A 13,618-nucleotide genomic window follows, 5' to 3' on the forward strand; every position below is an offset into this window, starting at 1 on the left:
ACAGCGAGCTTTTCTATACAGGTCTCACTCAAGTCTATTAGATGCAGTCGCATTTGCCGCCAGTTTTGAACCGTTGAGGACGGATTAGCATGTCTGCTCGTTGCGGGAACGCAGCAAATGCCTGTTAGAGACACGAGGGACAGCAATCTTTAAACGGAACCACACCCAAATCGATCTTTCCTGGCTGCAAATACCTCGTCTGTATGATTATGTTTGTTTGCGTCGATGATGCGCGGTTAGGTGTACCAGCTAGGCAGAGCAGAGCATGGTTGACCTCGATTCATTCATGGATGCAGAGTACTAACCTCTGTTTTCCCTCGTCCATTTTCTTCAGGGCTCAAATTCTTCTTGTCAAATGAAGAGCTTCGAGTCTGTCTTTGAAGTTCCGGTGAGGAAATGAAGATGAAACCTCAAGACATAATATGTTTAAAGCAACTGTTTCAGCCGTCAGCATTACTCCACAACTTATAGCAAAACCAAAGGATTAGGATGAAATCGAAACGCAAAGCAGATTTAATGTATAGAGGTCGCTGAACGAATATCCTTGTCCCGAACTACATGAATCTGTTGAAGACATAAAAACACAATGTCGATAAAAATGGTAAACCCCGAGCAACACCACAACGAAGAGGAGTTGCAAGCCTAATGGAAATCCTACCTAATACTCGCAGCTACACCGGGTCACCCCCTAACTTGTCAGACATAATATGTGCTCAGCATCAATGCTAACGAGGGCTGAGCAACACAGAAATTAATGAAAGAAGATATGAGGAGACACAATGTGAGGAAGTCACCGGCATGGATCAGGGAGTTGCCGGGAATTAGCTAACTAAGGCCGTTAGACTCTTCGACAGTGAAAGAGACTCTATTCTCCGTCATTGGATTCCTCAAATCTTGGACAGGAACCGCATTCTCTCCATTAAAGCCGGAAGTTGTCGTGACAATCGGCTGACCTCCACCATAACTTCCGACTATTTCTTCTCTTCTGTTAAGATTCGTAATAGTCGGGGACAGCGTCGGCGGAAGCTCAACTCTCTGCTTCTTAGGTTTCTGTTCCAGCTGGTGACCCGGAAGGAAACTGCCCACAACGACCTGAAAATCGGAGACCATCAGTGAACTTGGTATACAGAGAAACCTTTCGCCATAAAGGACCTCACACACCTATTTCGATTAACCGTCATAGAGAAATTCTAAAAAATTGTGCTTTTTGGAGTTAGTTTGAATAGCCATGAGTTGATGAGGTCACGCATTTTGCTTACACTCATATACGTCCACATCTCTGTAAGCCTCTTTCCCTTTTTCCTTTTTCCTAAAGCTACAGTTTTTAACCAGCGGAGGCCAATATTTTCCCTCTCTCCTTTCTTAAATGGTCCTGTCACTTTCATATACCTCCAGAAAGCAAATTAAGGCAACTCGCCGTCAAATGGTTTCTAAAAATCAAGACCGTCGCTACTCTTTGAATCACATTAATCTAGCAGCGCAGCAAAGACGCTTAATAGGGCTGGCATTCACCTGCACAGGACCAGCAGCTACCAACAAACCAGCCAGCCCACCCCCAACAACGCGACCATCTGGTCCCGCCAAAGAGACGCTCATCCCACCAGATCTGCTCATTGTTCCTCCACTCTCAATTGGCATATATGACCCAGAAAGCGATAGTATCTCAAACCGCCCCTGCAGGTAAAGGACAAAAGCCTGTGAGCTCTGTTAAGCAAGGACTGGATTTTCAATCTCAGCACTTAGAAGATCTAGCAAGATAATTTCAGCTGTTAAAATCCATGAAGGGATTGTCATTTATGACGATCCATCATACGCAGTTCGTTCATTTTCCTTCCCAACAATAGTTTTTCTCAGGGGAAAAACAAAATTCCACCATTACCGACAGAAGGTCATTATAGTGAATGTAGATTAACAAGATATCTACACACTACGTATCATAGTCGGAAACATCACGATCACACCCTGAATTCATTCACTTTTATTCTCTTTTTTTTTTTTTTTTTGGTAAGGCACTTTTATTCTCTTTTCTTTTCCCTAATATTAGAATCTCTCTCTATGCATCTGTCCGCCGCACTCCAATCTGCGGGTTGCATCAATTTATGTGTCTACTCCTTAGCACACGTTACAGGAAGCCAGTTCCATTTCTATCCTTCCTTTTCATTCCAAATGTCTCTATTAAGCCTCTTTCTTTTTCCCCAGTTTTCTGACGGCGCTGCTTTCAAATTGTGAAGCCACATTAGGGGGAAGTTTAGCAAGAAAACAAGCTTGGGAGAGCATTCATGTTCCTCCCTAAATATTTCGGACATAGATCATATGGATGTTTCAAAGCAAATGGAATCTTGATGCTCAATCACCTCCTTTCAAAATAATTCCTTGTTCTAGGGTTGAATGAAGATTTTAGTTAATTAAAACTCTGCACAACTCTCAAAATTGGTCCATAACTGATCGATCTCAAATCCTTAAACAATCTCGAGGTCTATCGTTTGCATCATAGGAGCAATAACTCGTTGCCCAAGGTTTTCCATTGTAAAGGGATATCTTGACCCAATGATGCAAAGCAAGAAATCAACTACATGGTAAGCAGCATGAAAAGTACATCTCAATTCACTGCTATCCATTTAATTAGCTCAAGTCAAGGAGGCATAAGTGGACCAGACCTCATATGTCAAAGTGCCCCCAGAGGAAGTTGGCTGACGAAGTGTCACATTTGATATCGTACCATTTGCAGAAAGAATGCAAATAGCTCGAGATCCTTGCTGAGAGAATGACATAACTTTCATAGTAACATCCTGCAGAGGTAGAAACAGACATTGACAATAAATAATAAAAACTAAGCCAAAAGAAAGCCGCTGGTTCTCTTATTGGAAGTTTCTTATTGAATTGAAAGAAAGCAAAAAACCCAACTTAAGTAGATTAAGTCTCTTAATGCTCAAAGCTCAAAGCTCTGAGAATTTACTTGTGAAGAGTTTCAAAAGATGGATTATGGAAGGTCATTCTTCTAGGACAAAGGCAATATGCCGGCCAACTGCGAAGATTTGTGTGGTTGAATACCTTTGAGTTTGAGTAAACATGTCCAGTAAAAGAACTTTTACTCATGAAATCAGCCTTTACATTTTTCTGAATGTCAGAAAATGCTCCAATTAAAGCAAAGGTAGTATAATCCAATCATTACCCTTCACAAGGCTCTTTGTTATATTCCCAAGCAGAAGATTTTATACACACACACACACACACACATAGAGAAAGAAGAAGCGAAACCTCTGCAATCACCTTCCTTCCCAGGCATTGCATGATCTGCCATTTCAAGCAAAAAGAAGACCCAAATGTTCGGCCTTTTGTCCATTCACAACTTAAATATAGCCAATACCAATAGGTTTCTACAAAAGCACATCCGGCATACTCGATTGTATCATTTAACAATCATAGATCACCAAGAGGGAATACCACTTTGTTTTTGGATTTGAAGATTAGAAAACCTATCATTGTTAGGTAATCATAAGAACGGTGCCGAGATTCTTACACAGAACATATTCTCATCTGCTGGGAAGATAGTGAATATGCCATGTAATTCACATGTCTCTTAGAGAACCTAAAGAGAGCAACATTCTGTGCTGTAGTGGAACCAGCTACTATAGCTCACTCCAGTCTATTAGACTTTTTTTTTTTCTGTCAAAACGTACCTCCCCAGGATTGACAGTAAGCACATGAGGTGTGAAATTGGCACCAACAAAGTAGGCAATCTTGTCACCTACAAAATAAGACGCTTTATGGAAATTGCTATCAATCAAATAATCTATATTTACATAGTGAAATATCATATTATGAAAAGTCACAAGTAATTTTACAAACGGTTTCTGCAACCACAACAATAAGCTAAACTATCTCCTGCCTCGACAGAATTTACTTATTTACCCCTATTACCTCGGCTTGCTCAGATGATTTTCTATTTGTGAATACCATGGAAATTCAATGACTTCTGACCTCAATCTCAACAGTAATTCAGAACTAGCCAATTAACAAAATTACACGAATTCGAAGGGCTAGTCAATTGCTTTCACTGGCAAGCGTAGCCTACGCCATATTTTTTCTGTCTACTCTGAAATATTCATTACATTGCTAAAACCTCCAAAGTCTTGCATGCTACCATTTTATTTAGTAGCCCCAGATACGAGAAGGAACTTACAATGCACATTATATTCGGTGTTCGGTGTTGCTACTTTAAACTTCTATTTTCTCAAAGTTAGGATCACTCTAACAAACTAAACCAGAATCGTTCTTAGTTGCAAAAAAACAAAAGAATTTACAACAGCAGTGATCCTGTACTAATGGTCAACATCCAAAACTCTGCATTAACTTACCTGGGCTCTCAAACTCAAACTTATGTTTCTTCTTCATGGAGTCAATTGGCCGCCCTCTACCCCGTTGCCATGCTGAGTACTCTCCGGTCAGCGGAATTGAAGCGGAAATTGGCATAGGCGACAACGCCACCCCATCAGGCCCATATTTCCTAGGCCTCCCTCTTTTCTTCTTTACTTCTGTGCTCGGAGTGGCCGTGCTGACCGGTGTCACGGTCAAAGCAGGCGGAGCTGCCACCATTGTGGGTCCATCAACTTGTCCCGGACGTTCATTTAGTGGAGGAGTTACGCTAAATTTTTCTGGAGCTTCATCCCCCTTCAGTGTAACCCCAGAAGTAACATCCTCTTTACCCTCCATATCACATACAGGAAAACTTGACAAGTACCTAAAACCCTAGAAACCCTAAAGCTTGAAACTAAAATTACTACAGTTTGAATTTTTCTTCAGTTTGATCTCAACAAGAATAACGCATTACACAAAAGACACCCAGATTAGAAAACAGAGACCTTAAATCAAAAGATCAAGCACAATTACAGATTTAACAAAAACCATGCAACCAAGAGAGAATCACACTGCTGTAAAAAAGTTTCACCTTCAAATGAACCCCAAAAGACCCCTCTCTGAAGAACCTGCGTGCAAAAAAGTTTCTAAAAACAGGGTTTACTCACTGCAGCAGACACAGTCCAGTGTCCTGGGAGACAAACCTCCACAGCTCTTGGAAAAATTAACAGTCACCCCTGCTGAAGCTTGACTGCACGAAAATTATCAAAAGGGTACCAGAAAATAGCGAGAAAAATTTCTCGGACCCCTGTGACGAAACCAGATTTTCCCCAGAAGCTCTGAAAAATTGGGGGGGTTTCAGCATGAACAGAAGCATGAATAAATAAGGTAGAAATTGGGAAAAAAATAAAATTCATTAAGAAATGGGGTGAACAAAATTGGTAATTTATTATTGTTTATTTAATTGCAAAATCAAAAGTATAAACTACAGTTAAGAAAATGCTTCACGTCCGTCTTGGAAGTTTAATAAAGGTAATCAAATAAATGGAAGGGCTAATAAATTTGAACATTAAATAATATTGCAAATTGGGTAAAGAAAACCACTTTTTTTTTTTTGCAATTTTTTAAAAAACTAACCCCTTTATTTATTTATGCACGCTTAAAGAAATATATACAAAGCTGTAAAGCTAACGCCAGAGCCATGCCTATTCTTCCAACTACTGACATCTTCTTTGTCTTTTTAGTTAAACTAAAGTTGACTAGGTTCAGGGTATCCCCAAAAGCCCTCTCGTTCCCCGATATTTACGGTGGATGCCACTGTGGCGGGTCAGTGGGTAGAGTAGCATGCCGTGAATCTTTCGACAAGCTGCTCTGCATCTTAGGTTGTCTCATTCTCAGTTTCAGAGCCACGAACGAGGGACCATACTTGCATGGAGCCCGTCTGCATGGATGGTGTCAAGGACGACCGTAGATTCAATCGGCCAGTGTTGATGCTAAAAAATCGGCCTGGGCTTCGGATACAAATCAGATATGTTATTAAAAGCCCCAGAATAAACACGAATCGATGGCCAACAATATGACGTGACCAATGCTTGACTGAACCAAACATCAGTGGCACAACGAGACCGGTATGTTACACCGACAAATAAGCAGAGTAGATAAGTCTGCGAATCAAATCTTCCAAAGGATAAAAAGAGCATTTACCGAAAAGCCAACTCATGGGTCTAGGAATAGAGTGTACGGAAGTAACTATCGACGACAGTTGTACCTTGTACTTAACTATGTATAGTCAAAGACAAATCTTTGTAAAAGATCTACAATCAACAACATTTATCACTTTTGCTCTGCAATTTATCTTATTTGCCTTACTTTTATCGTATCTATCTTTATTGTTAAATATATCTTTAGCCCATTTGTTTACTTCCTCTCCAGAATTGCTACAAGAATCCGATTAATCATCAAATCCGAAAAGCTCCACGCATTCGGTGAAAGATCTTTCGTCGTGGACATTTTCGGCAAAATATCTTTTTGACACACCCGGTGAGACAATTCGTGGTTTGATTTGAGGAATTATTGATAGTTAGAACCAAGAATTAAGGTGGCACCACCGACGAGAATCAATCTCCATAGCGGTCGGTGATTGATAACCAGGTTAATGTCAATGTTGTTTCCACTGAAGTTCTCGGTGACATACCACGGGAACATACTCACAACTAAACGAAGTAGTTGGCCCCAGGCCCTATTTTGGTGGCTACTATGAAGAGGATGTTTGAGAAACATCTTAATGAGTTTGCTAACCACGTGGTCAACCATCTCTCTGACGTTCTCAAACCGATGATTGCTGTTATGGAGGTAGGATTGTTGTCCAAACCCAGTTCGTCCAATCAACCATTGTTAAGACAAAAAGAATATCCGCTTGCAAGTGGTGCGCCGACAACATCTACTCTCTCGAGTGGAAGTGGGGGATCAAATCAAGGGAACATCTAGGCAGGTGTCAGGATACTCCGAGGACCGATACTACCGGCCGCCAGAATCAGAGCGGAGTCGTTGGAAACGGTGTTAATAAAGGACATCTTTAAGGATAAGTTTAGGTGTAATAAAGACATCTCCAATTCCTGCAACAGTAGTAACAGACTCATTTTCCACAATAATCTTCCTATTGCTAGGACAAGGTGTAGAAATGTGATCAGATGTAAGTCATATGATTAGTAGTTCCTGAATTAATAACTCAAGAATTACCTAAGAGTGCCGGTGAGCATGCACCAAAGGATTTCTTAAGAGACCCTAACAAACTTCTTATATTTTTCAATCTTCTCACTATTGAAGGTTGTTTTCTCCTAAACTTCTTCATAACTAGCTTGCTCAGTTAGGGGAACCTAGGGCCTTGGCTGTGTTGCCAATTCAACCACTCTCGGCCTGAAGTAGTTGGTTTGCCATTCAATTTCCAATACTGCTCATTTGTATGTCTCGGGTTCTTGCAGTAGGCACACCACAAGGTGTCTCGGTTGTCTTTCCTTGGCGGGTCGCCCTTTTCATCAACCTTTCTGATTGTCAAGGCTAACTCTTCTATTGCTTGTGGTTCGAGCATGACAAATTGATGATTTTCTTTTGCTCGGATAAAGGAAATTGTTTCCTCCAATTATGGCACTTCCTCCTTGCCACCTGAATTCTAACTTGGTTGAAAGAAATCATAGACTCGATCCTTTTCAATAAATTTCTTCAAAATAGCTGCATCTTCCGGATACCGAAGCCGGAATACCCAATAATGATCGAGTTTTTGCCATAAATTCTGCAGAGAATTAGCATACTTGGCAACAATCTTACCTCCTTTCTTCATTACATTGGTTTTTACCTTAATTTCATACACCCATGCTGCATCACGAGCCTTTGAGTACGTCCGTTGAATGGAATCCCGGATCTCCATTGCTGTCGATAGAAACATACAAGTATCGCTTACGGCTGGTTCCATGAAATTCCATAGCCATGACATGATCATGGAATTAGCCTCATCCCACGTATCGAAATCGGGATCTCCTTTCTTATGTCTTGTCCCAAGTAGATGGCTGAGTTTTCCTTTGCCTTTCGGGTTCTTCTTGACAAATTGTGATCACTTGAGATAGTTCTTTCATTCAATCTATAGGTTGGCTTGATATTTTAAAGATCATATGTCATTTGTTTTGAGGTGACCTCCTTCGATTGGTTCCTGGTAGGGGAGGTAGAAACTGTGACTTTGGGTGTGGTCATTTTAGAGAGAGAAGGTTAGGAAGAAAACAAGAGCAGTAATGCCGCTATGAAAAATATAAAAAAAGTAGACTTGATCAATTTTAATGGTGAATTAAATAAATGTGAAATTTGTGCTAAGTCTAAATTAACGAAGAGGCCTTTTCTGAGTACAAAAAGAAACTCGAATTTATTAAATTTGGTGCATAGTGATATATGCGAATTCAATAAAATGTTAACTCGTGGTGGTAAAAGGTAGTTTAACCTAAGTGGATGATTGCGGTAGGTATTTGTACGTTTATATCCTAAGATTGAAAGATGAAACCATGTTTAAGAGATATAAGGCTGAAGTAAAAAATCAATTGGAAAGAAAAATTAAAGTTCTACGTTCTGATAGAGGTGGTGAAGATTTCTTCAATGAATTTTAATCATTTTGTGAAGAACATTGTATTATTCATCAAACTTCAGCACCATACACTCCACAGTAGAATGGTTTGGCTGAGAGGAAAAATAGATGTCTTAGAGAAATGGTTAATTGTATGCTTTCTAATTCAAAGCTAGTAATTAATTTATGCGGTGAAACATTACTTACTGCACATCATATTCATAACAGAATACCATCCAAGAAGAATAACGTAAGTCCATATGAATTGTGGAAAGGTAAAAAACCAAACTTGTCATATCTTAAAGTGCGGAGGTGTTTGGCTTATTATAGAGTACTGGACCTTAAGAGAACAAAGCTTGGTCCTAGAGCTATTAAAAGTGTTTTCCTTGAATATGATGAAAATAATAAAGTTTATAGATTTCTTGATTTTGTCAAATGTCATAGTGGAATCAAGAAATGTTGAATTCTATGAGAATAAGTGTTATATGGACTTTGAAATTATTGAAAATAATAATTCAAGACCAATAGAAATACAAGTAGATTCTCATGAGAAGGAAACAAAGAATTCGAAAAATATGATTGAACCAAGGAGAAGTATTAGAGCGAGAAAATTGAAAGATTTAGGTTGACTTTGTTACTCATGTTTTCCTTGTTAAATGAGACAAAGATAATAACATAATAAATAAATACCTCTTATTATTAATAAACTTAGAAGAGGATCCTAAAAGCTTTGATGAAGCAAAGCAATGTTTTCTAAAGATGCTTCTTTTTGGAAAAGAGCTATAAATGGCTAAATGGATTTGATTATGTCTAATAATACTTGGGTATTAGCTGATTTACCAAAAAGATCGACTCTTATTGGGTGTAAATGGGTTTTCAGAAAAAAGTATAATTCTAATGGTACTATCCAAGCTTTTAAGGCTAGGTTAGTGGTCCAAGGATTTAGGCAAAAGGAAAGAATAGATTATTTTCACACGTATGCTCCTGTAACACGTATAACATCTATTCGAATTTTATTTGCTTTAGCATCTATTTATGATCTTTACTTTCATCAAATAGATGTAAAATTGCTTTCTTAAATAGATATTTAAATGAGGAAATTTATATGGAATAGCCAGAGGATTTTGCACTTCTTGGGAATGAAAAGAAAGTGTGTAACTTGATTAAATCTCTTTATAGACATAAGCAAGCTCCAAAGTAATGGCATGAAAATTTGATTCAATCATACTGTCCATTGGTTTCAAACTTACTCTAAGTTCCCTAAAGACTATGAGGCCTTGGTTTGCTTATACGTTGATGATATGCTTATTTTTGGAACCAATGTGATTGGAGTCAATGAGACTAAAAAGTATATAATTTCGAATTTTAAAATAAAAGATTTGAGTGAAATAGATACTATATTGGGCATCAAAGTTAAAAAGCATAATGTGGGTTACTCTTTGAGCCAAGGAGATTACATTGAAAAAATGTTAAATGAATTCCAGCATCTTGGTTACAAAGTGTTGAGTACTCTATTTGATCCCAATGCAAAGTTAAATTATAATTCTGGTAGGGCAGAAGCACAACTTTGTGAGTTTTATAGGATCTTTAATGTACGCGATGCATTGTACTAGACCTAACATTGCTTTTCTCTGTGTAAGTTGAGTAGATGCACTAGTAATCCAAATATAGAATATTAGAATGTTGTTACCAGAATTTTTGGCTATCTTAAAAGAACAAAAGATTTATGATTGTTCTATAATAATTATTCGGATGTACTAGAAGGATACACCGATGCTAGTTGGATACAAGCGTAGGAGAAAAACACTCCACCTCTAGATGGATTTTCACATTAGGAGGATGTGTTGTATCTTGGCGAGCAAGAAACAAACTTGTGTATTTCACTTAACAATGGAATAAGAATTTATTACTTTAGGAACAGTTGGGAAAGAGGCCGAGTGGACTAGGAATTTGTTGTTGGACATCAAATTGCGGCCTAATCATATATCTCATATTTCTATCCATTATGATAGTTAGGCTACTTTGGCAAGAGCTTATAATATCAACTATAATGGTAAGTCTAGGCATATTAGTCTAAGACATGAGTACATAAAGTAATTGATTCAAGATGGTATCATTACAATTGTCAATTGCCTATGTAAGGTCAAGCAAGAATCTGGCTAACCCTTTCACAAAGGACTGCCAAGAGTGGTAGTAATAATGAGCTCAAAAGATATGGGGCTGAACCATTTAATAAAAATCACCAGTAATGATAACCCAACCAAATACTAGTATATCACTAGTTATATTGTTTAATAGGTAATAATAAGTTACTGAAAGTGATTGTGTGATATTAATATTAGCCCCGACATGAGGAATTAGTATCGTTTGTTACGTTTTTAGAGACTAAATTATATTCTTAATGAAGTATAATACATTAATGTATCATGTTTAAAAGTAACAAAAACACTTGATAGATACTTCACCTATATGAACTTAGAAGTGATGCCGCTTCTTATGAAAGTTATGGTTACTTTCCAAAGAGCTTATGAAAAGGTACAAGCACAAGGTCATAATTGTGCTAAGTAAATTACAAACTTCTTGTTGAAACAAGAGGTTAGTATATGTGCGGTAAGTCCGGTACTATTACTAAAAATAACAAGTTTAAAGCTAGTAGCTACTTGTGATTTTGATAGAGCTTTGAGATACTTACACTAAATGAAGGTTTAACTCAAAAGAGACATTCATGTATATATATTGATCTCATGAAATTTTGGCTATATCTTATTTTAAATTTTAAATATATATTATCAGAAAATATTTGTTTTATAAATAAAGTGGGAGATTGTTGGTATTTGTTTGTATAACAAACAAATAAGGTATTTTCCTTGTCACACATAGGATGGATAAGAGAGTGCAAAACACTTTAAATATGATAAGGCTATTATAGTCTTTCAAATAGAGAAATGAGTGGGTGGGCTAGACCTTACTATACCCACGTGGGGATGCGCGAATATTTTTTTATTTTGAAATTGTGACTGTTCGGACATGAATAGTTGTATCCGAATGTCGATTATCATACACGAATGGTTGTGTTCAAATGGCAATTATCACACATGAATGGCGGTTAGCAAACACGAACGGTCATGTTCGAATTGCGATTTTTCGGACATGAATAGGTGCGTTCATATGGGCGGTTCGGACACCGGGAGGTGTGTTCTGTTAGTATTATATAATGAACAGTTCTATTCATTTTCCACGATTACTTTCATTTTTTTGTTTTCCTTCAAAAGAGAGGCAGCCATCATTTCATTATTTTGCAGAGAATTTTAGGAGATTTACTAAAATTGTTATCCAAGATTTTCACCGTCACTTTGTTGTATCCCGAAGGAAATTTTCCAGAAACCTATAGTAACTTTGTGGGACAAATTGATTATAAAAGAGAGTGATTACAAACCTCAAAATCCGACTACATTGTTATTCCATTTCCTCCAATATTTTTCCAACATCTCATGCATAGAGACGGTGAAATGAAAACCCAATGGCTAATACAAGGTGTGGTTTGTGATACTAAACTCCATTTGGATAGTGAAAAGAAAATAATTGGACCGCAAGTTTTGGTATGAATTTCATGCAAATTAGAGTAAAGAATGTCAGTTCTTATGTGCAAATTATTAACTTTATTTCATTTAAATTATCCTCATGATCGCGAATTTTGCAACTTATATTTTTTTATCAAATTTACGGAAATTTACTCGAAAATGAAATATCACAGTTGATGTATGATTTATACACAATCTACTCGTAAATTATCCTCTTACTTTTGCTTAAGTATTTTTCAAAAATAGTTTCATAGTAAAAAAAAGGATTAAGAAAATATATAACTAATTAATAGAACAATTAGCTTTTTTTTTTTTTTCAGAAACACAATTGTTACTTAGCTATCTACCAAGTAAACTATTTTTTGCAAGAGAGGTACACCAATTTTGTTCCAAATGGAGGGGAAAAAAGACAAAAAGCCAAAAAAAAAAGGTAATTTGTCTGTAATCAATGGTGCACCTCACGTTTAACCTTAATAAATATTGGTAGACAGGAGCATGAGTAGTTTTGTCTCTAGTAGAATACAAAAAAATGAAAAAGAAGAAAAAAAGTTGAAAAATCTTAAGTCATGAGTGAGACCCGTAAGGGATAATGTAGTAAATTCGATGTAAAAGAATATATCGGGAGCCAATAAAGGGGTGAAAATAGTGCAAACCTTATGTAAATGCTAAAAGGAAAAACGTATTGGCTCTGAAAATTTGAAACTTTTATGGAAATAGAATATCAGAAGTTGCAATTTTTATGAAGATATAATGTGCTTTGATGGACGGCACATATTAAGAGAGAGAAATCATATTTCTTCGTTTCTTCAATTTATGCCTCAATCGCATTCTCAAGATTATTGCTTTCACGAGGTTATTCCATTCTCAAGGCTATTGCTATGAATAATTGCCTTAATCTCTCTAGTCATGAATAAACCATGAAAATCTAAGATCCTTTGATTATGGATTTTCTCATAATTGAATTACTTTATAGCTAACAAAGGCAGCAAAGTCTAGATGGGTATGAACACGTTAATCAGAATTTTATGGCCACTAAAATGCGTTGAATGACTATGCAAGACTCATCACGATCTCTTCCTCCTCAAAATGTAGGGAAATTTTCGCACGCTTTTTCCTTGTTGAGGAATGCGTACACCCGGTTCAATGTATAATCCTCGATCAAGAGCGTCGTTTGTCACCATCAGCATTTTGAAGGAGACGATAAAATGCTTTTCCATTTTCTCATTTCTTTTTCCTTTTGCTGCAGTCGGCAACCGTTGCCACCCACTGGCAAGGGTTGCCTCGCCCAAGTCCTCACCGGCCACGGACAAGGCAAACCTCGACGAGATCTAGCGAGAGTCACCTAGGAGAGGCCTGCTTGGCGATGGTGGCCCTTGCTAGATCCGACAAGGGCGACCCTCTCCCAACCCTCTTTAGGCATTGCCCATGGTCGATTTGTGGTTGGCTATCGCCTAAGACCGGCCACCAGCGAAAAGGAAAGAAAAAAAATAGAAAAAGAAAAAAAGAATGGAAAAAAAGGAAAAATAAAATATAAAAAAAAGTAAATGGTGAAAATGCTCTTGATCCCAATGAGGTC

The 13,618-nt window shown here is 37.6% G+C and overlaps 1 protein-coding gene across 1 annotated transcript; it reads right to left on the reverse strand.

Annotated features, from left to right (window-relative positions):
* Positions 1-492: 492 nt before the first annotated feature.
* On the reverse strand, positions 493-5,446 carry LOC115742722 (AT-hook motif nuclear-localized protein 6-like). The gene is made up of 5 exons (XM_030677173.2): positions 4,359-5,446; positions 3,681-3,748; positions 2,658-2,789; positions 1,513-1,674; positions 493-1,092 (listed from the first exon to the last, which is right to left on the reverse strand). Exons 1-5 carry the CDS (start codon positions 4,711-4,713, stop codon positions 826-828), a joined length of 984 nt encoding a protein of 327 aa, XP_030533033.1. The 5' UTR covers positions 4,714-5,446; the 3' UTR covers positions 493-825.
* Between the last annotated feature and the right edge of the window lie 8,172 nt (positions 5,447-13,618).

Source organism: Rhodamnia argentea, chromosome 10 (genome assembly GCF_020921035.1).
Source record: "Rhodamnia argentea isolate NSW1041297 chromosome 10, ASM2092103v1, whole genome shotgun sequence".
NCBI classification, from domain to species: Eukaryota; Viridiplantae; Streptophyta; class Magnoliopsida; order Myrtales; family Myrtaceae; genus Rhodamnia; species Rhodamnia argentea.